The following is a 22359-nucleotide window of genomic DNA, read 5'->3' on the forward strand; positions in this document are numbered from 1 at the left end:
CAGTGTATTTGCTGCGTCACGCTCAGCACAAAGCTCAGCTGTTTTTTCTCTCGCCATCATTTCGTCATCATCATCGTCGCCGCCCAGCCGGGGAGGACACAGCGCGCCATTGTCCCCCATTGAGGGAGTCTGCCTCTCAGCTGGCCGCCACAGTGAACAGTGCTACAGTACCACAGGCAACACATCGAGGCTCATTTATTGTGAAAGAAGTTGTCTCTGACGGTTTCTGGCCTGAGCCGGTGCAGTCTGGCCTCTAATGAACACATCCTGGTCAGGGTTTTACGAAATACAGAGGTCCAAGTATTGAGCTTGTCAGGGTGGTAAGAAGAAAAATATTGCCCTGATCTAAATATGTGTGTTTTAAGACTTTAAGATCTTTAAAACCATGCTAGTGCAGCAGTGATACAGGTTTATGTTGCATGAATTAGCCTACATGAATGTTTATTGTCACCAATAAATCATCACATATTCCAAATGTTATGCTAAGTTTCATTAATTTGTATTTTGGGTTTCTTCTAGAACATTTGTACACGTTAATGATAACATTTTGAAAAATAATTTTTGATATACTGTCTATTTGAATATAGACCTGGCTGTATTAACCCTATGTGTGAAACGCTCCCAAGCTGCTCTGATTGGTCAGTTTTTCAGGGTCTTCTGCATGCTGGGATTGCTGTAACTATGTATCAGCTAATTTAAAGAGCTCACATTACTGTATTGTGTCAACAGTTAACTTCATTCAACTCGTATCTGGTGTTTTCTTTTGTGGGGTGCAAATGTTCCACCAAAACAAGTTCCTTCCCGAGACTATTTAGCAGAGCCACCGTCGCTGCGTCCGGAGCTTAGCGCCGCCTGAGACGATTGTGATTGGTTTAAAGAAATGCAAACAACCCAAAGCGTTTTTTTCTCCTATCCCAGAATATATGTGTGGTGTAGCCACAGCATTGAAGTGATCCAGAAAAGCACCCACCGTATTACCTCTGGGTCCCCAGCATGAGTGGGATGCCTCCTGTTTTTCTTTCGTCACTTGTCTGTTTCCTTGCTTCCTTGTGGTTGTTATCATTAAAGATAAAATCATATTAAATTTAATTTGTATTTATAGGCGCGGAAAATGACATAACATTCTTGTCTACTTGTATTCATCACAGAATAAGCCAGAGGGGACTCTTTGTACGTAAACCACATTTTTCCCTAATCACCCGTTTGGCTTTGATTTGCTCTCTGGCATCAAACTTGCGTGTTTGAGTCTTTTGTAAATGAGGCTGGCGGCCCCAGTCGCTGCTCCAGTAATTAGACAGCCCCATTCATACAGAAACAATGGGGCGACGGGTACACTGAGGCTCCGCTGCTGAACAGGCTGCTCACTGACCTTCTCCCAACTGCTCCCAGGACTGTTTTCTGGGATGAGTCGGACGTCCTGGGCGGCCTGGGATCGCTGCCCCCTGATTGGTGGACAGGAGCCAGGCTTCCACGGCAACCAAAGCACTTATCCTGGATGGTGCAGATTCAGACAACTTTGTTTTCTGCAGGGATGTCTAAACATCAAAACAGCCATAAAATAACAGTCGTGAAATAAAAAGTTACGAGCATCATCGCAACAAAAAGCTGTGTTAAGACTGAGACACATTTTGGACAACAGCTGTCTAACTGAAATGTCCTGTACCTGTAAAAAACAAAACAATATATATATATATATATATATATATACATCTCAGAGAGGACCTTTTCTGATTATACACCCAATTTATTAGGTATACCATGCATATTTAATTTGTTTTCTGCCAAAATGTCCGATTCAATTTCTGCTTATAGTGACCACAGCATTATTCAGTTTTTCCATGTTTAACCACTCACAGGTTAGGGAACGATCGTGTTCTGGTTTAACACAGAAACGTGCATTGTTTTGAATCACAAAACATGTGATTATCAACCAAAACAACAATCTTTCTGTGTTCGGTTGCCTAAAACCTAACCACAGACGGGCCTCCCGATGTGAACCCAGGTCTCTGGTGTCAGAGGTCAAAAATACAATCAGTTTACCTGTTGTTTGTAACAACTAGACTACAGCAGACTACAAAAACACTGCAGCAGATGAAAAGCATGAACAAATATGCATGCTTTTGATGGAAGTCTGACCAGACTGGACCAGAAGTTGTCAAGGTATCTTCCACTAAAGTGTTGCACTGATCCACCAACATCACCATCACCATCCTTATTTCCTGCTGACTTAAAAAGAAAACTTTTGACTGCAGACCTACTTGTTCTTCTCTCTCCTCTCCTCGGCAGTGTGACCGTGTTTCTGCTGCTAACAGGCCCTGACTCTGCAGCATTCCTTCGTGCCCTCCGGGTGAAGAGTCTTAATGGAGGCCGACCGCGGCTGCTGTCAGAGCGCTGCAGTGATCTGATTCACTCTAAAGATTCCCCCCACCAGACATCTGCTGCAGCTCCCTCCAACAAACTCCTCACATCCAGTCTGTTTCTTCACATAACAAACTGAAACTGTGCAGACTAAAGTGGCGCCTCCTTACAGAGTCTGCTGCTGAGTCTCCCATCCAGAAAAGACAAAGAAGAGAAACTTCAGGCTGTTTCTGTAGTTCCTAACTTCCTGACACTACAGGAGACGTGATGTTTCACGACTGTTCACACTGAGATGAAATTGCTTTCTCCAGTGGCTTCATTGGCTACAATATATGTACATATTACATATATGTAACCATGCACAGACAGACTGAGTATAAGTTGGATGACCATATTTTAATATTTAGAGCAGACTAAGGTTGAAGGCGGATACGAAAAGATGTTTTGAGTCAGGCTGTTCTCATGAACCATTCGTACATACAGCTACGAAAAGTAATGCACTGTAATTCGTATGTATTCCATGTATTTATTGCTGTATGCACCACATTGACTACCGCTGAAGATCTGTGTAGGGATGAAGTTGGGATGGATTGATGGGTCCTAAAGCACAGTTTTTTTTTAAGAAGTAAAAGTGAAAATGCAAGACTTTCACCCAGGAAAATGGTGTTTTATGTCCTGTCGTCGCGCATGATGATCACCTTTTGTCGGCTAAACTTAACTGCAACGGCTGCTAAAATTAACGTAACCTCAGTGACTGGTACCCAACTAAAACACACCTTTTCTTGGTTAAATATAACTGTAAAGGCCGCTAAACTTACTGCCACTGAAGACGATTCCAGGGGGCTTTGGTAAGAGAAGGCCCTACAGACACAGACTGATGTTTTCTTTAGTTATGGAATAGTCAGGAGACCGGCATCTTCGTAGAGCCCCAGCAGGTATACAAGGAGTGAATGGAGGTGATAAGTAGGAGTCTGTGTCATATTTTACAAGTTAAATGTAGAATCTTAGGGCGCCTGGGTAGCTCAACTGGTAGAGTGTGCCCTCATATACAGAGGCTCAATCCTCGACGCAGTGGCCGGGGGTTCGGTTCCGACCTGCTGCATGTCACTCCCCCTCTCTCTCCCCTTTCATGTCTAAGCTGTCCTATCCAATAATGCAAAAAGTAAGACATAGACTGTACAGGGATTGTACATGGTTCAATGATCACAAAAGTTATTGCAATTCATCCTAAGATGGACACGAATGTCTGAACGAAATTTCATGGCAATCTATCCAATAGTTTAGATAATCTGTACAAATAAATGGAAGTATAAAAATGTGCCAGGCCATGTTTACTTCGCTGGTTGCCTGCAACTTCTCAGATCCAAATTAAATATTTCTGCACATAACCCCCAGTAAAACAGCAAATTTACACTTTTATCCTTTGGCTTATGTACAAATTAAAGAAACAATATATAATGTGTCAATTAATAAGCTTTAGTGGTTTTCTTAGGTGAACTTTAGCTTTAAGAAAAACATGTAATATTAAAATGAATTTAAAATAGTGAAGAGTTTGACGCTCATACAGTTTAGCTACTAAATGACTTATCGTAAAACTTTGGAAACAAACAGCCGCTGATAGCAGCATCAGGCCATAACAATAATGTGTGCCTAACCCCTCTGAGAGAGATCAGGGTGAAAGGTTAAAGATAATAATGAGGAGAAATGTGAATGGAGAAAGGACTGAGAGCCAGTCCGCCCAATTATCCCCATGAAAGAGCCTTTTTCATCAAACAGTTTGAGTCAGCATCCATAATGTATCTGCTCTGGCAGAAAACAGAAGCTGGAATCGTTTGGCAGATCGTCGCCCAGGCTGTTGTTGCTGGGAGCATGTTTCTAATTGTGTTTCCCCTGACAGTACTGGGTGAAATATGGGAAGTGGGGGGAGGAGGAGGGGGGTTTGTGAATTCCCTTAGTGAAGAATCAGTTTAGGCAGCGGGGCGTTCACTCACAGCCGGTGACCTAGAAATGTTGCTGCAATCCCCAACAAAGGAGAAGAATCAGGACAATAAAGCTCTTATTCCCCCCCCCGTCCCCCGGATGATGGCTTCCATCTGACAGAGCAGATTATACAGGCAGGGGGACGACCGAGCTGAGCCAAGCCGGGCCGGGCTGGGCCAGGCTGCCAGAGCACGGAGGGCGACGGCTCCACCAGGAAGAGGCTGTGGTTCAGTGAGCAATCAGCTGTTTGGGTCGGTTCAAACTCAAATGTTTATTTTCTCACTGTGAAGCCTCAGGATGGTGACGCTGCTTGGTCCCTCTGTGAGGATTTTGGGGACCTCCTGTAGGAATAGGGATCACTAGAGGCCCCACTATACGATATCATCAAGATACTTATGTCACGATATGATACTGTTGCCATTTTAAACATATGGCAATATTATGCGATAATTAGCAATTTATTATCATTTTCCAACTTTAAATTATGTTCCCAAAGGAAAGCTTTGTCAACATCAGTTTAATCTAAAAAGATAAATTCCTTTGTTTGACAAAAACATCTAGTGGACTGACAAGTAATAGATTTTATTCTTCTAGTACCAAAAAGTTGAATTCTCATGTGCAATTCATATAATAACAAAACACGGCAACCGTGTATCGATACAGTATTGCCGTGGAAAATAATGCGATACTATGCTGTATTGATTTTTTTTTCCCCCACCCCTACTCTCCTATCAGGCCACCATCAGCCTGTGTGCAACACTTTGGCTTAACAGGGTGTCTGCAAAGCTAATGGCTGGATGTCTATAATATCTATAGTGTTCACACTCTGACCTTTTCCTCTAATGCCACCATTAGACCACAACTTTACACACAATTACGTTCCTCCTCTCCTGGATTGGGTCGCTCCATTCATCCATTATCTAGAACCACTTATCCTTGAGAGGTATGCAGGTGGGGGCTGGAGTCGATCCCAGCTGACATTGGGCGAGAGGCTGTGTACACCCTGGACAGGTGGCCAGTTAATTACAGAGCTAACATAATAGAGACAGACAACCTTTTCACATTCACTTACGGGCATGTTGTCTATTAACCTAATTTAGCCTAATCTTTGGAGCATGCAGACTCCTAACCTGATGCGCCAGATGGTTTTCCAACACAAAACCATCCGAGAAGCCGTCATTGGAAAAGGGCAGGCACTTATACCTGGCAGGTGATGGGATGAACCATCTGTCTATCACGTCTACCATTGTTGTTTTGATAGACCAGTCGCTGTCATCACACACACCTAAACCACGCCTGTAGCTGCAAGTAACTCCTCACCAGTTGATTATTGGGGCCGTCCGCTGGTAGTTCATACACAAACTCATTAGGTTGGAGCCTGACAAGATGGATTTTATTGTGATATGAGATCCCGCAATTCTCATGTGATCTAGTGATATCGCTAGACTCCATCTGCCGTGCAAGGTAATTAAACCCCGCCGGCAGGTTCCAACCTAGAACCTTCTTGCTGTGAACCTTTGGGTTGAACAGCTCTTCGTAAACCCATCCATCCAGTGATGTCCTTCCAAAGCTCTAAGTAAATACTAGCTAGTTTCAAACCAGTGTTTAACTAAAATGTGTTGCACTGTTAAAACTTAAGAAATGCCTTAAGAGGAGGACTGTTGAGCCGAACCAACGTTTGTTCCAGTTTGGGACAGTTGGTGTAGCTGGTAGATACATTTACATAGTGCAGTGTGCGATCTGAAAAGAGTCTAATCTTGAGTCGTTAAATCCAGTTGCTGACAGTCGTTCTTGCAACGATTTTTTGTCGTCAACGAAGTTTCCACCTTTTGGCCCTTTTCAGTGCAAATAGCCCTGCATATGAACAGCGTGAGGTCGTCTACATACCTCCAGAGCTCCAGTGTGTTCACTAGTGTTCTTCTCAGTCGTCAGGTTTATGCTCCTTCCTGACCGTCCAAGACTAAAAACAATCACTGCAAGTTGGTGGAAACAATCTTTATGTGTGGTCTGTTCAGTCTCTGTAGGTTTCATCTAGTCTTCAGGTTTGTCCCAAGCTTTAGCGAGCAACATCTTTATTGATGTCTTAATCGGTTGCTCCGAAACATCTTTCTTCAGAGTCATCCAATCGAAAGCAATCTGTGTAGCATTACAGAAGAGGCCAAACAATATATTAATTGTAGCTGCTTATCTTTTGTAAAGGTTAGGTATGATTTTATTGTATTTATATATGCATACATGGAGAAATATGTTTCAGTTTAGAATACCTCTCATCCTTTTAGCTTGCCCTGCAGTCTGCGCAAAGCCTAATACTCAAAAGTCCGTAAGATCGTCAGAAGTTCGATGTATTTAGAGGTCTGTACCGAAGCAACATAACACTCAAACTTCCCGTCACTAAGAGAGCACAACACATGAACAAGCAGCGACCCGATCATCCATATTTGCACAACACAACGGCTCTTCAGTTGGCCGCACTGACTGTTCTCGAGATGTTTTCAGCCTCACGACGTTCTGCCAAACCTGCAGGTCGCAACAGTAAAAAAAGAGGAGATCCCAAACATGAAATATTCATACAGTACACAACAGGCCGGCTGTTCATCACAGCAGCTCCGTCACTCACATACTGGATTCTTCTGAAAGACCAGCTGATGCTGACGAGTCCTGAATATGGATGAGAGGACAAGAAAAGACGCCAAACATGTGTTGTGACATAAAATCATTCTGTGCTCTGGAATTCACTCATTCATACAACTGAACAATAAGTGTTTCAGTACTGAGCTCTCTGCATGCTTCACAGCTACAGAATGTGTTTTATTTCACAATGAACACTGGATTTACTCGAATGAAATGTTACTTAGAGCTGGTGGGCAGATTTTTCCTGTTTCCAGTCTTTATGCTAAGCTAAGCTAAGCTAACCAGTTGCTGGCTGTAGCCTTATATTCACCACACAGACAAGAGAGTGGAATCTTCTCTAACTCTCAACAAGAAAGCGAATAAGCATATTTTACATTTCCCAAAGTCTTGTAGTATTCCTTTAAGATTTCAGCAGCACTTTGACAGAAATTCTTCTTAAAAAATAAGCTATTCTGATTCAGATAACTAACTGAAATTACTGTATCAAACGTTTGTAGGCTGTAGACTGTTAAGGCCTCTTTAAAGTCGCCGTTCCCGACCTGTCGCGCAACAATATGACATCAAAATGACGTAGATCTCGCTGGCGCGCCAGGATTTAAACTGTGCGACCAGAGGTCACCACTCTATTTTTTTCAGCGGCACACGACAAAGCGGATACAGGAAGCATGGACGAGTTCAAGAGCAAGCTTTCTGAGCAAGTGCGCCAATAGCAACTGCATTCTGACTGGTACCAGATGCCAGTACTAGAGTGACTGCAAGTCTCTCTTGTAAACTTACTAGGTTAAGAGGAGTTCTTTTATGGTGAATGAAAGGCTTGATCTGACGAAGTAGGTCATTGAATCGTTGTGCAGACATTCTGAAGTATTCAAAGTGCTTCTCTTCTTCTATCATCCTCATTTGTTTCACGAAGATATTTAACTCACCATATTTATGTCTGGTGTTATTCAAAAGACACCTTCTTTTTCTTCGTTTCTTTGCAAGCAGGCTCAAAAGCAGCTGTTCTTCCTCATCCATCGACTCCAATATCATCTTAGCCACTATTGACGTTAACGTCAATGCTGCTGCCAGTTCTGCCATTGTTTACCCTTTTCTTATTCTTCTAGTCCGTAGAAATAGCAAAGTCGGTAGCGAGAGTATAAATAGTTACGGCGCTCCCATGACGTCACACTGGTGCGCGACAGGTCAGAAATGGTGAGTATACCGCTCGCTTTACTGTGTGACCTCCAGTAGGGGAATGTAAATAAGTACATTTACTGAAGAACTGTACTGAAGTACAATGTTGACGTATCTATACTTTACTTCCATTTTATGCTGCATTGTACTTCTACTCCATTACATTTATTTAAAAGCTTTAGTTACTTTGCGAATTGAGATTATTAATTACTTTACACATACTGCCCATCAGTATGTAAAGTAATAAACAGAGCTCCACCTTCATTGGCTGCAGCATTAAAGTGATGAACACATTAATCCATCAATAATTATAATTCTATAATATATATTATTTACAAATGGGCCATTCTGCATAATGAGTACTTTTACTAATGTAATATTTTGAATGCAGGACTTTTACTTGTTACAGAGTATTTTTACACTGTAGTATTCCTACTTTTTCTTAAGTAAAATATTTGAGTATTTCTTCCACCACTGGTGACCTCCAAGTACTTTTACCATCAGTCCCTGTTTCAGAGAGATGACATATTTGTCAGTTTTTGGAAATGTATCTGTGATGAAATTAGAATATTCTTCTGCTATGTTGCTGCAGATCTCAGTGTGGAGCCAGGAGTTTCTCTCAGATCTTTGTTGTGTGAGAAATCAGAAATGGCAGCAGAGACACGACGATCTCAGCCCTGCTGTTGGAGGAGGAAAACGTCTCAGACATGCAGAACTAAAAACAAGAAGATTGTGCTGCCTCGAGGACAGAACGCAGTCAGTACGATCATCAGTGACACAATGAGAGTTACACAGCAGCCCACATGTTTACAGCATCATATCCTGCTCCCAACACTATACTGTGTGCATTTATATTTACTTTTTTTGTAGGCTATTTAAGCTCTTGGTGTAATCCAGAGTCCTTTCAGTGTTGCACAATTTATTTAGCTGCTCTACAAAGTGTTTATCTTGCATTTTGGCCGGATTCATCTTTTTATTTTTTTATCACAAAATACCTAAAATATTGAAATATAAAACAGCCTCCATATCTGCTGTTTGGAGCCACTTTAAATACATGTCCTGATCTCTTCACAGGGTTTTGAAAAGACTCAGCACACCAGAAACAGGAAGAATCAGATTTATTTAAGCCGAGCGGGGTTACTGTCTGATAGATTAAGTATTTCAATATGTTGCATTTTTAAAAATTCTGTCCAGTGCATTATTACTATCTATTAGTGTCTCTCTGTCTTCTGTGTGTTTAGAATCTGTTGTTCAGCCAACATAAATCCAGTGAGAGGGACGGATCTCTGACCCCCCCCTTGCAGGACAACAACCTGCGGTGCAGCTCAGACTGTTTCTACTGAAGCAAGCTCTGTTATACCAAGGTATCTGCAGGTCGTCAAGTCTTAAAAATACTTGAATCCTCATTATTACATTTAATTTACAAAAGCCTTAAATGCTTTGCTGTAAGCAGTAATATTAGTGGGATTGTTGTGACAGTGGACTGTGCTGCAGGAGGCTGTTTAATCCTTTTCACTGGCGTTTCAGTCAGCACCATCAGAGGTCATTCTGCAGCTACAGCAGCTAGGAAACTCATCAGCTCATGTGCAAGTGAATATTTAAGCTAGAAATGAAATAAACCTCAATACATTAATCTTTTTTTTCATTTTTAATTAGTTAATCCATCCATCTGTTTTCTCTTGCGTATTCTGCTCCAGGTCACGCTCATGTATGCACGATCAAGTAATACTAAGACTGAAGTTTTGCCACTATCTGTGTTTGAGTGGATGTCATTAAAGACTTTAACAAGAGCTGTCTCAGTGCTGTGGTGTGGTCGAAAACCTGACTGGAAGCCATCAAAGCTGTTGTTTAGTTACAAGAAAAGGTTGAGTTGTTTTTAAAAAAAAAAAAAAAAAAAAAAAATGCTTTTTCACTGATTTTACTTAAAAATGGAAGGTTTGATATCGGCCTATGATTTTTCGCTCAATGGTATTTTAAGCCCCCAACGTCGACTTCAAGGCAGCGCTGCGACCGTCGACTTCAAGGCACCTAACCTTAACCCTAACCCTAACCACTGCCTAATCCTAGTGCCCTCCAGGCAGCGCTGCCTGGAAGACGACATTGGGGGCTTAAAACACCAAACACCTAATTTTTCATTAGTGACGTGTCTAGATTGTTCTTTTTTAAGAGTTTAATATGCAACTTCATTTTATACAATATATGTAGTAGGGGTCCCTGCTCCAGCTCTCTTTCAGTTAAGGGGTCCTTGGCTTAAAAAACGTTGAAGACCCCTGTCCTAAAGGCTTTTTCCTCAGATCCTCCTCCTCCTCTGTCTGTGGTCCCGCTGCTCTGTCATCTGGTGGTCGTCTGTCTGTACTGCACTTTCACTGTCTATCTACTGCAGGTTAAACACACACAAACACACACACAGGGTGCATTCAGTTCCCCATTAACACACTGAGAGATCAGCTGAAGATAAAATACAAAGCCCCTCACAGCCAATAAAAGAAGACGTGACATCATTAGAATAATTATGCTTTACAATGCAAATTACATTTAAGCTTTTCAAGTTAAAAGTCAACTGAGATTTGGAAGCAGTTTTTCTTTCTCCTCCCCCCCCTAACTTCAGGGTCCTCCATCACCCTGTTGGGTTATAACTCGCAATAATGACTGACTCGCTACACATTATCCCTTACATAACAAACATACGTCCTCTGGATATATAAAGTTTATAACATATATGAAATATCCACTGCAAAATTTGTATACGTACATATATATATAAAAAAAAAAATGATATGGTGAATTTTCATATGCTATTATGTGTTGCTACCATATATGTTAAGGACATATATTTAATTTATATTAGGCATGTTTATGAAAACAACATATATACAGAGATTCTGCATGCATATACTGATGGGCTTTGGGATTGATATACTGTATATATATATGTAAGTAAAAGTAAAACTTATTTATAGAGCGCTTTTCACGGATAAAAATCACAAAATGCTTTACATAAAATGTACGTAAACGTAATTTAAAAATGAATTAACTTGAAACGATGCATCATAAACACATGCATCAGAGTGATGGGACTCAACTTCAGCCATAAGAAACAATGATTTTTAAATAACTTCCTTATATAGTACACATTTCAATATCTTTACCTTCAGTTTTCTGTACTGTTTGGTTTTGCCTTACATTTGCACTATTTAGAATTTATTACTGTACATATTACTTGTCTTTTTTAATTGCATACGTTTCTTATCTTTTATATTATACTTCTTGTATGTGTCCTTATTGCACCGTGGGTCGCAGAGAAACGTATTTTCAATAACTCTGTATGTCTGGCACATATTGCAGAATTGACAAAAAAAAGTTGACTTATATAATTTACCTCGGAGCAGCACCCATCGAAAACGGGAAATTTGATAGCCAATTAATTAATTAATTAATGTAGTCTCATAATTTGAAGGCTGCTACGGAGTTCATCTAACTCATGAATAGGGACCAAATATTTCATACACACAATTCACGGAACCATGTTCTTTATGAATGAAAGTTTATTGAATGAATACCTACAAAACTAAACGACAGACAGACCCATGAATACATGTTGAATACATAATGGATGAATGAGGAATAAATGAATGAGTACAACAATAAACAATTCATAAATGACAGCGGACCACCGTGTAGACCATAATTAGTAAATAAGTGTCTTTGATTGATGTTCATTTTCTAGGTAAATGCATCTTTCAGCAGTTGAGTGAGCAGCAGGCAGGATTATATGAAGCAATTTCAATGTTTGGTGTACTGTATATCTTTTTAAATTCACATTTTAAGGGTATTTGTATATAACCTGATCCTCTGTATATCAAAATGTTCAGAACAAACTCAGCTTTCTGTAAAGTGAGGCACAAATTTGTTTCAGAGCAATGTGCAAAGAGATCATTTGGCCCTAAAGCTGAAAAGTTGATGTTCGCTTTTTGAATTTTTCTCAAATCTCTTGTGAAAACAAGCCTAAACTCAGTTGTTTTGGTGTTTGAAATGAATTTACAAAAGTCTTGGGTTCACAAAGTAGCGTGATATATGAATAAAATAGTAAATAAATGTCTAAAATGTAATATTGCTTTTTGAATACGAGTGTTGTCAAACATCGCTTGGACTCGCCAGTGCGTCTTTTGTCCTCAGAGGGTTAATCAACACATATTAATTCCTTAATGAGGATTACAGCATGACATCAACTCATGAACACTTGAAAATGCATTGTTTCACCTGCCAATGGGCAGGGGAGAGGTTGCTGGATGGAGGAGCATCAGATTATTTTAACATTAGGGATATAACGATGCATCGGGAATCGCTCAAAAATCGATATGAACGTGTAACGGCCTACAGCGTAATCTACTGTAGTTTAGATTTCACTTGTTTGTCTGCAGACGTCGCTAGGTCTTCTAAGTTTATCTATATGAAGAGATTTTTTTTAGTTATTTTGATGTGGGATTTGATTTAAAAAATATAATCTCTATAATTTCAGTTGCACTTTTAATAGGACACTTCTTTTGTTTTTGTGTTTATATAAATTTAAAGGAATATTTTTCAGCCATTTGTCTTAAGCTCATTCTGTTAGAAGAATCATGAGGAACTTAAAATTGTGCATCGCATCAAATCGTGAGTTGAGTGTATCGTTACATCCCTATTGCACATATTTAATATCATCAACATATATTGATTGATTGCTCAGCAGGAAAGACCACTGACACTCCCACCAGAGACCAGAGTTCAAATCCCAGTTGGGACGAGTCAGCTAAATAGTAAGCTAAATGGAATGTAATACATACTACATACTATCAGTAATAGCAAGGAAATATAAAGTCAGATACAATCGCCTCGTCACTAATAAATTTTTTGTAAAACGCACAGACAGACAAAGGGTGACCAATAGCATTGATTTATGAACAAAAACTGAAGTGACGAAACATGGAGATGAGAGGTTTCTGCCCGACAGCGACAACATGTAAGGGTATTACCGAACGAGCCGGTTATTATTATAAGTTTAAACCCCGACAGGGTGATGCTGGACCGTGAGACAAATCTGAAGGGGTTGTTGCTTTTTACACGGCTACTTACTAAAGAAATCTATAATTTGACACAAAATATTGATAGAAATGATTTTATTGATTTGAAAATGGTCCTCCAGAGTATGATCTGAACTCCCCCCATGGCAACGGTCTGCTATATGGAAATAACAGGCCGTAGAGTGCTGTGATTGACCAATCAGAATCGAGTATTCAACAAAGCCTTGTAATAAATGTAAATATAAGTTTTTACTTTATATGTAGCACATATATTAATTTATATATATATTACAATTCCGTGTGGGTCTCGTCGATGACGTTGATGGTCAGGACCAATCGACAGGGTTCCTTGCCGTAGCACATGCAGTCGAAGTTGCGGTCGAACCAGTTGACGTCATCCTGCGAGAGGCCGCCGCTCACAGCCAGCGGGCCTCCACGCGTTTTTTGCTCGATCCGGTAGCGGCGCGGGTCGAGGTGGAGGAAGACGTCGTCGTCCCAGTGCTTCCTCAGACAGCGCCCTCGGCCCTGGCACAGCGCCTTGCTGCACAGCTGTGTTGCCGTGGTGACGTTCAGGATGTACGGGTTCATGACCTGCTCCAGGTGGCGTCGAGCATCGAAGCAAGAGTCCTGCAGGATTTTGGTGGATGGATATTAGGTCAGTTAGTGGCTGTTGATTTAAGTTCCCAGAAAACCTCAGAGTGATGCAGGCCGCCTACCTCGGACTCGGGAACCTTCATGTCTCCCCAGGAAATAACACCAGCGGCGCCGAGAGCAGCAGCTTCTCCGATGGTGTTCACCAGATCAAACTGACAAAAAAAACACAGACAGCCAATAGGAGAAGAGCAGGAAATAGCCTTGCACACTGTTGTGTTGATAGTAATAGGTAGATAGGCTCAACACATCATCATATATGAAGGTTTAAGGCTAACTTTATTTCTGTAAGATAAGCTAAGGCCTATTTGACAGAATGCAACTTGTGCTAAAGTGGAATGTGGATAAATCAGAAAGCTCTGCAGTATGATGTTTGTAAGTGCCTTAGCTTGCTAACGCATAGCTAACATTAGCTTCCTAACAGCTAATGTGTCCTCTCTGATAGACAAAGGGTGCTAAAATAATCATTTAACACTTAAATCTGATGTTTTTAGCTAGCTACAGGCTGCAAATTGTGGTGTCGATTGTTTTCCTCTCCACTGGGCGTGGGTTTCAAAGTGTGACACGTTGCGCTCTGTCTCTATACCTCAAGCTCTAAATTAGGACAGCAGACATCTGCCAGCCAATTAGAGATCTGTAGGCCATATTTACCACACCCATATGTATAGTTCATGACATAAATTGTATCTAAAGGTAACAAAAAGGTGTGTCTATTACACCACTTTCATTTTACACGTTTCTGTATTTCTGTATTTCTGTATCTCTCTCTCTCTCTCTCTCTCTCTCTCTCTCTCTCTCTCTCTCTCTCTCTCTCTCTCTCTCTCTACCCCAACCGACCGAAGAAGATGGCCGCCCACCAGAGCCAGGGTCTGCCTGAGGTTTCTGCCTGTTAAAGGGAAGTTTTTCCTTACTGTTGTTGCACATCTTGGGGGAATTGTTGGGTCTCTGTAAATTGAGTGTGGTCTAGACCTACTCTACCTGTAAGTGTCCTGAGATAACTTCTGTTAGGATTTGACACTATTAATAAAATGGAATTTAACTGATTTGAATTGATTTGTCTGACCTCTGACATGTATTTGTCGGTGGTGTCCTTGTACAAGGGCCGGATGTAGGGGAAGACGGGGATGGAGTAGGAGCTGTTGGGGAGCATCGACACCCTCATGGCCTCCCGGATGCGATGCCGGACGAACTGCCGGGCCTGCTGGGTGTCTCTAAGCAACTGCTCCAGGTAGATAGATGGAAAGAGCGCTGTGGCCTCTCCCCAGAGCCACATCAGTTCGTCGTTCCTTTTCTTCTCGATTGCAGGACACTCTCCGGTGAAGCCCGCCATGTCCTTTTTGAAGTTGTAATTGTAGCAGTCAGGGAACAGGTAGTAGCCCCAGAGTCTGCTGGGCCTCATCCTCTTACCCACGCGGACGGATTGGAGGAAGTACCTCTTGGCTGCGCGTTCGAAAGCAATCCTTGCCCGGTCCTCCGCCTCGGCATTGGTCAACGTTGGGTTCTTCTCCTTGATCGTTTCAATGGAAATCCGTCTGTAGATGTCTTTGCTGCCCCAGTTTCGGATCCACTGTGGCCTCCACTCCTCAAAGTCGAGCACAGCGAGGCCCGGCTGGTCGGCAGGGATGTAGTACTTGATGTCATCCTCGGCCAGCTCTTGGTGCTGCTGCAGGTCTATCAGCTGCGGCAGGCCCTCGTTGTATATCTTGCCGGTGTGTTCGTCCACATAGGGGAAGATGCCGAAGCGGTCGGTGTAGAATAAGGAGATGCTCTGGTTGGTCGCCGTCTTCAGTGTGCTGCTGATAAACTGGAAGTGGGAGAGGTCGAGTGGCATGTTGAAGCGGATATAGCAGAGCTCGGTCGGGGCATTCCACATGAACTGGAAGGGGTGGCCGGGATGGATGGGAGGGTCCGTCCTCGGTAAGGCTCGGCTGGAGCACAGCAGGGCCAACATGGTGATGAAGATGGATAAGAAATGCTGTTTGTCATCGAGCAGTTTAAGTTGGCTCATTTTAAAAGAGTAATCTCATCTGTGAGGAAAAGGAAACAGAAACACAAGTCAAAAAAATGTAGGCGATCAGAATGAGTTCCTGCAGCTCTTAAATAAATCTAGTTTTTCTTGAAGGTGAGTAAACTTTATCGGGATTTCAGTAGCTTGTAGCTTTCACTCTACTTTTATTGTTTTGATCCATAAATATTCTCCCCAAAACAAACAAACAAAAATAAAACAACAAATTACATTTTTACAGTTCTACACAAATAAGTATTAAACAATTGTTTTGACATTTAACAAATTCAATGGTTTACAGGCAAGTTTTTATTTTTGCAGATGTTAAGGACAATATAATCACTTTTTAACCCCTTAAACCTTATGATCTTAAGTTGTATATATGTAATAATTGTTCAAACTTACAGAATCTTTAAATTCTGGAGATCCCAGTGTTTCTAAAGGCTGAATGAAAGAGGATGTGTCCAAAATATGCAGCACATGTAAAATATTTCCATCTGATGGAAAGGTACAGCCTTAAAAAAGTGAAAAATTAAGTTTTAGAGAAGAGCTGGATCAACATGATAGAGCATCTGATGCAAGACTTTGGTTGACATATCTCAACAACGTATGGAAGGATTGCCATGAAATTTGGTAAATGTCATGTCATATCAATTGGAATTATTTGGTGATTCCTTGACTTTAGCGCCATAATCAGGTCAAGATTTTAACTTGTTTATGATAAAATACCTGCAACACTAACAACATTCCCATTTAGTTTAGTGCTAATTAGCAAAACTCTGCATGCTAACATAAAAAACTAAGATGGTACCTAATAAACCTGCAAAACATCAACATTGTGCACATGTTAGCATGCCGACATTTAGCCTCACAGAGCTGCTAGCATGGCTGCAGATTCTGGTTCCAACATTACAGGGAAAGACAATATTTAAAGGACTTAAAACTAGGAACCTTTTCAGATTTGTAGGATTGTAGCATTTAGCTTTTAAGCTAACAATGTAGAAAGGACGATGACCTCACACCTGTTCTGTAGCTTACCTGGTTTAACAATAGGAAACGGAGCAATAAGAAGTTCTAGTTCAAAAAGTCTTAGCAGAGAAGGCCTCAAAATCACTGTTAGATGAATTTTTACAAATTTACATTTAAATGTTGCATTCTGACATCATCACAAACAAGCAGAAATTGTTGCTGTTTAAATAAAAACTCATATCAACCTCGGATCTCATTTACGAGTGTCTGAAGATATTTATATCAGACTTTAAGTTTATAAATGTATATATTTTTTATTAATACATTTGAGGTTAAAAGAAAAGGATGACGCTTTAGATTTATTTTTACTCTATTTAAATTATTAAATAACCAATATTATTTATTGATGTATTCAGTTATCTTTTTTGACTTGTCTGGTAACCTTTTAGTATAGTTTGTCAGTTTCAGGGCTCCATTTCCCCCTCAATAATATCAACACTCAGGAAGGAGAAAAACAGATTACAAAAACGAGTAGAAACAATGTCATAGCTGCTGGTGAACTCGACCCCAGTAATGTTTAAGTGTTGAAAACACCTATTAACCTTTGAACCCAAATGAGACGTCCTTAACTAAGCACCAACCTGCTCTGGGGGTCCAACTTCCTGCCGTCCAAACTGTACCCTCGTTGTCGTAAAATGATGACCTTGTTATGAACGCTAACCTCGCTCTTCTCTGTGAGTCCAAATAAGATGCTCTTTAAATACGCTGTTGCAGGGGCTTCAATCAGGCCTACAGGCAGAACACTTGTGGAAACTTGTCGGTACAGAGTAATTAGCAGGCCAGAGGTGTCGTCCCCTCCCGGTTTCATCATCAGAGTCATAAATCACATGAAAAAGACGTTTGGTGGATTCCATCACGGATCAAGATCAACTAGCCGGCTGGTTAGCTCACCTGGTTGAGCGTGTGCCCCCTATACAGAGGCTTAGTCTTTGTCGCAGCGGCTGCGGGTTTGGTTCCGACCTCGGGCCCTTGGCTACATGTCATTCCCCCTCTCTCTCCCACTTCCCTGTCTTAATCTGTCCTATCAATAAAGGCAATATCATTTTTTTTTTTATATCAACAGGTTTTCAGTTGGAAAGGTTAGTGTTAGTTGGATTTTATCAATGAGGGTTCAACAAAGCTTTGCCAGAAGAAAGAATTATTGGGAGATGTCCTCAAAATCACGAATTCTGATAAATGTTTAAATGTGTAGCAAATACTTGCCCTGACCTTTTGGTCCCATTTATGCAAGAAACCCAAACAGCACTCGGGAGACCACAGACCTCCACCAAGGCCTTATCTTACAATGGTAATGCAGTGTGAATTTTTCCAGTCAGGAACTCATTTCTTCAGCTGTAAAGGTGCCAGCTTTACTCCTGGGCACTGCCGGGGTGCCCTTTAGTTTAGTTTATTTCGATCACATAGATACACAACATCACATACATAACATAAATTGTAAAAATTCACCTTAATTTCCTTAGTGTCATTCATTTAGTGTCATCTTAGTCTATTTTCTTGATGTTCCACTTCCGGGATTGCTCTGTTGCCAACGGAAATTCCACCAGATTTCATTCATTTAGGCCGGATGTCTGTTGCCTTGGACTTCCTTTGTGTTGGCGCTCTAAACTCTGGTGGATTTCTGAGGACTGTGGTTAACTGCTCCTCAGATCTCTGCAGGGTAAATCCAGACAGCTAGCTAGACTATCTGTCCAATCTGAGTTTTCTGCTGCACGACTAAAACAACTTGTTCTACCAAAACAAGTTCCTTCCCAAGGTTATTTTGCAGCGGCACTGCAGCTTTTAAATTTTATCTATATCCTTTATACATTCTTTTCTTGCTGTACATTTAGGTCTCATGCTTTGCTTGAAACTGTGCTTTCAGCATTCATCCTCAATTCCGCCCAAAATGATTGTGATTGGTATAAAGAAATGCAAGAGAACATGTTTTTCTCCCATCACAGCACCGTAGAAGAGGGTCTGGCAATGCGAGACTAGTGTCATCTCGTTTCTAATCAATACTGACCGAAAAGGTGTAGGTTGAAGCAATTGCTTATTACACTGACCCTTTTTACATTCTATTTTATTTATATTTTTGTTCTCAGATCCCTCAGAATCTTATCAATCTTATTAAATGTATTATTATTTATTTCTGTATGTTATATACATATTACATATTAACACACATATTGCATGCAGAAGATATGAAACAAAACGAAATAAACAAGAGAAAATACATTCCCATTCATATACACATTGCCATACATGCTTCACTTTTATATTTGTTTAGCATCTTCTTTTTTAGGGTTTTCTTTGTAGCGTGTTACACATTTTAATTTCCTCATCTAAAAGATTCCACATGTTCACTCCTTTGGCTGATATACATCTTTATAATAACTGATGTTATTGACAAGTCAAAAGTGTCTACAGTCTCTTACTCTTATTCATGGGTCGTGCCACAGGAAATTTGAAGCATCAAACGCTTCATTTCCTGCATTCTGAGGAATAGTTCTGCAACAATTTGTGCCTTGTCTGCATGCAAACGTCTTTATTCAACTAAATATTATTATTATTATTATTACATGTGTATATATATATATATATATATATATATATACTATATTACATATTATATAATTGGGGGGGGGCGGTGGGGGGACCAACTCCAGATCTGAGCCAGTGCTTTGATCAAGGGCACTGACTGGAGAACCTAATCTACATGTTTTTGATGGTGGGGGAAACCCACGCAGACATGGGGAGAACATACAAACTCCACACAGAAAGGCCTGGGACGACCGGGATTCAAACCCGGAACCTTCTTGCTGTGAGGCTACAGTGCTATCTAGTGTTATCCACTGGGCCACAATGCTGCTGGCTTGCCTATCTTTACGAGGTCACAGCGTCTGATGTGTCACTACAGTATCTATGTCTCGAAGGAGGTTAATTACAGACTAGTCTATATCCACGACGTTCCACTTCCGGGATTGCTCTGTTGCTGCCGAAAATTCCGATGGATGTCCTTTATTTAAGCCTATATTAACAGATTTTCAGTTGGATTTTATCAATAAGGGTCCAACTAAGATTGAGAAGAATGAATTATTGGGAGATCACTAGTATATATCTACGACGTTTCATTTCCGGGATTGTTTAGGTGCCGCCGGAAATTCTGACCTGATGTCCCTTATTTTCGTCCGGATGTTCGTTACATTTCGCTTTCTTTGTGTTGGCGTTCTAACCTCCGGTGGATTTCTGAGGACTATGGTTAACTGCTCCTCAGATCTCTGCAGGGTAAATCCAGACAGCTAGCTAGACTATCTGTCCAATCTGAGTTTTCTGTTGCACGACTAAAACAATTTTTGAACGTACACATGTTCCACCAAAACAAGTTTCTTCCCAAAGCTATTTTGCAGTGGCACCATGGCTCCGCTCTGCACTTTGCATCGCCCAAGAAGATTGTGATTGGTTTAAAGAAATGCCAATAAACCAGAGCACGTTTTTCTCCCATCCCAGAATGCTGTGTGGACTAGCCTGAACCTCCTCCGCAGCGCTGTGGGGGAAGGTCTGGCAAAGCGAGACTAATTAGACTAACAGTTGATGATTTCTGTAAAAAAAGTTAGTATAATTAAATTGCACTGCTGCTGGGTTATATTCAAGGTAGAAACAATGTCACAGCTGCTGGTAAACTTGACCCCTGTAATGCTCAAGTTTGGAAAACATCAATAAATCTTTGCACCCATTAAATGAGACATCATTTAATAAGCACCAACCTGCTCTGGGGGTCCAACTTCCGGACGTCCAAACTGCACACTCAGTGAGTTGTAAAATCATTACCTGTTATCATAAACGCTTACCTCCCTCTTCTCTAAGAGTCTACATAGCTCTATTTTAAATAAGCTGCTGCAGGAGCTTCAATTACAGACAGAATACTTGTTGTCAGTGCAGAATGATTTGCAGGCCCGAGGCGTTCTGTTTTTCATTAGGACGTCCTGATGTGTCCCAGGCTGAGGACGAGCTCCCCTCCTTCTCTCTTCCTAAAGGAAGATATCTGAGGAAGCTCCGGGATGAGGACAATGTGTGGACACACATCCGAGGCCTCTGCCATGACACGCAAAGAATGCAGTGAGAGTTTTTAACTTGGTCAGCTGTGGTTGAAAATGCACTGAGCTGAAGGAAATCTACCCGGTTTTATCACTAGTGATGAACCACATGAAGAAACTCGGTCATCATTAACTTCTGCTCGAAGTAAAAATTAGTCTATATGTACAGATTTTCAGTTAATGGTCCAACTCAGATTTGCCAGACAGCTAGCTAGACTATCTGTCCAATCTGAGTTTTCTGTTGCACGACCAAAACTACCTTTGAACGTACACATGTTCCACCAATATTAGTTCCTTCCTGACGCTATTTTGCAGAGGCACCGTTGCTCTGTCTTGTGCCAAGACGATTGTGATTGGTTTAAAGAAATGCCAATAAACCAGAGCACGTTTTCCTCCTATCCCAGAATGCTGTGAGCACTGTGGAGGAAGGTCTGGCAATGCGAGACTAGGTGATCACTAATTCTCATAAACACAAAGTTATTTTAGGAAGTTATTCTTATCTTCAGTTTGGACTGTTTAAAGCTATAGTGCGTAGTTTCTGTCTCCGCCATGAGGAATTCTAAGTAATGACAACAACACTGCTGGCGCGTCCACATGATACAGCCTTCTGTGATCGCGCACGTGCCCCCACCCCTCCTCCACGCAGTTGCTAGTATGCAAGGTGGACACGGAGGATTAAAAAAACATGATGGACTCTTCAGAAGAGGTAACTATCTTCACTTGAGTTTCTGCACGACACAATCTTCTGAACATAGTCATACTGAGAAATACAGAGAGAGTTGTGTGGAGCTGATAGTATTGATTAGCTTTGTAGCAATTCATTTGGCAATGGCTTGAATGTAACAGACGTTCATTAATATCAAAAGGTTACGCACTAAAGCTTTAAATGTGTAGCAAACAGATACAATCCAAAATAAAAATTTGTGTAATCTTTTGAATCTTGGAGTTTTTATACTGTGACATAAGAAGGGACAGGTCCTAAACTGACAGACCTGATGGGCTTGTAGTTGGTGGCTTCTCTCGAGCCATGGTCACATTGTCACCGCCATTGTTGTGTGTGGTGTGTTTGATGTGTGTAGGGCACTTTGTAGAGCAAGAGGCCACTGAAAGTAAAGGAATTAGCATGTGATCTGTATCTGGATACATGATCTGGATAATAGATCCTCACACCTGGTGTTAAAATGTGTTCTCCTCATCTCGATTGTGCCCGCATTGTGATCGGATTTTACTTTGCCAATTGGTTAGGCAAGGCTTGCTGACTTTTAAACGCACATTGAGCATCCCAGGACAACAAAGCAATGCTGCTGTATGGATTTCCTTTCATTGTTGTTGTTGTTGTTGAGGATCTCACTCTCTTAATGAGAAGGAAGAGGCATTTCTTTCTCTTTGGGATGGGATT

General features: G+C 41.1%; 1 protein-coding gene across 2 annotated transcripts; it reads right to left on the reverse strand.

Annotated features, from left to right (window-relative positions):
* Positions 1 to 12698: 12698 nt before the first annotated feature.
* LOC116036281 (hyaluronidase-5-like) lies at positions 12699 to 20889 on the reverse strand. Of its 2 annotated transcripts, none has more exons than XM_036003662.1 (4): positions 20631 to 20889; positions 14917 to 15880; positions 13919 to 14008; positions 12699 to 13829 (listed from the first exon to the last, which is right to left on the reverse strand). In XM_036003662.1, exons 2-4 carry the CDS (start codon positions 15859 to 15861, stop codon positions 13491 to 13493), a joined length of 1374 nt encoding a protein of 457 aa, XP_035859555.1. In that variant the 5' UTR covers positions 15862 to 15880; positions 20631 to 20889; the 3' UTR covers positions 12699 to 13490. The 2 variants fall into 2 exon arrangements, with proteins under 2 accessions (XP_035859555.1, XP_031135638.1); XM_031279778.2 differs by lacking the exon at positions 20631 to 20889 and adding an exon at positions 16897 to 17017.
* Positions 20890 to 22359: the final 1470 nt, after the last annotated feature.

This window comes from Sander lucioperca, chromosome 7 (genome assembly GCF_008315115.2).
Source record: "Sander lucioperca isolate FBNREF2018 chromosome 7, SLUC_FBN_1.2, whole genome shotgun sequence".
Classification (NCBI taxonomy): domain Eukaryota; kingdom Metazoa; phylum Chordata; class Actinopteri; order Perciformes; family Percidae; genus Sander; species Sander lucioperca.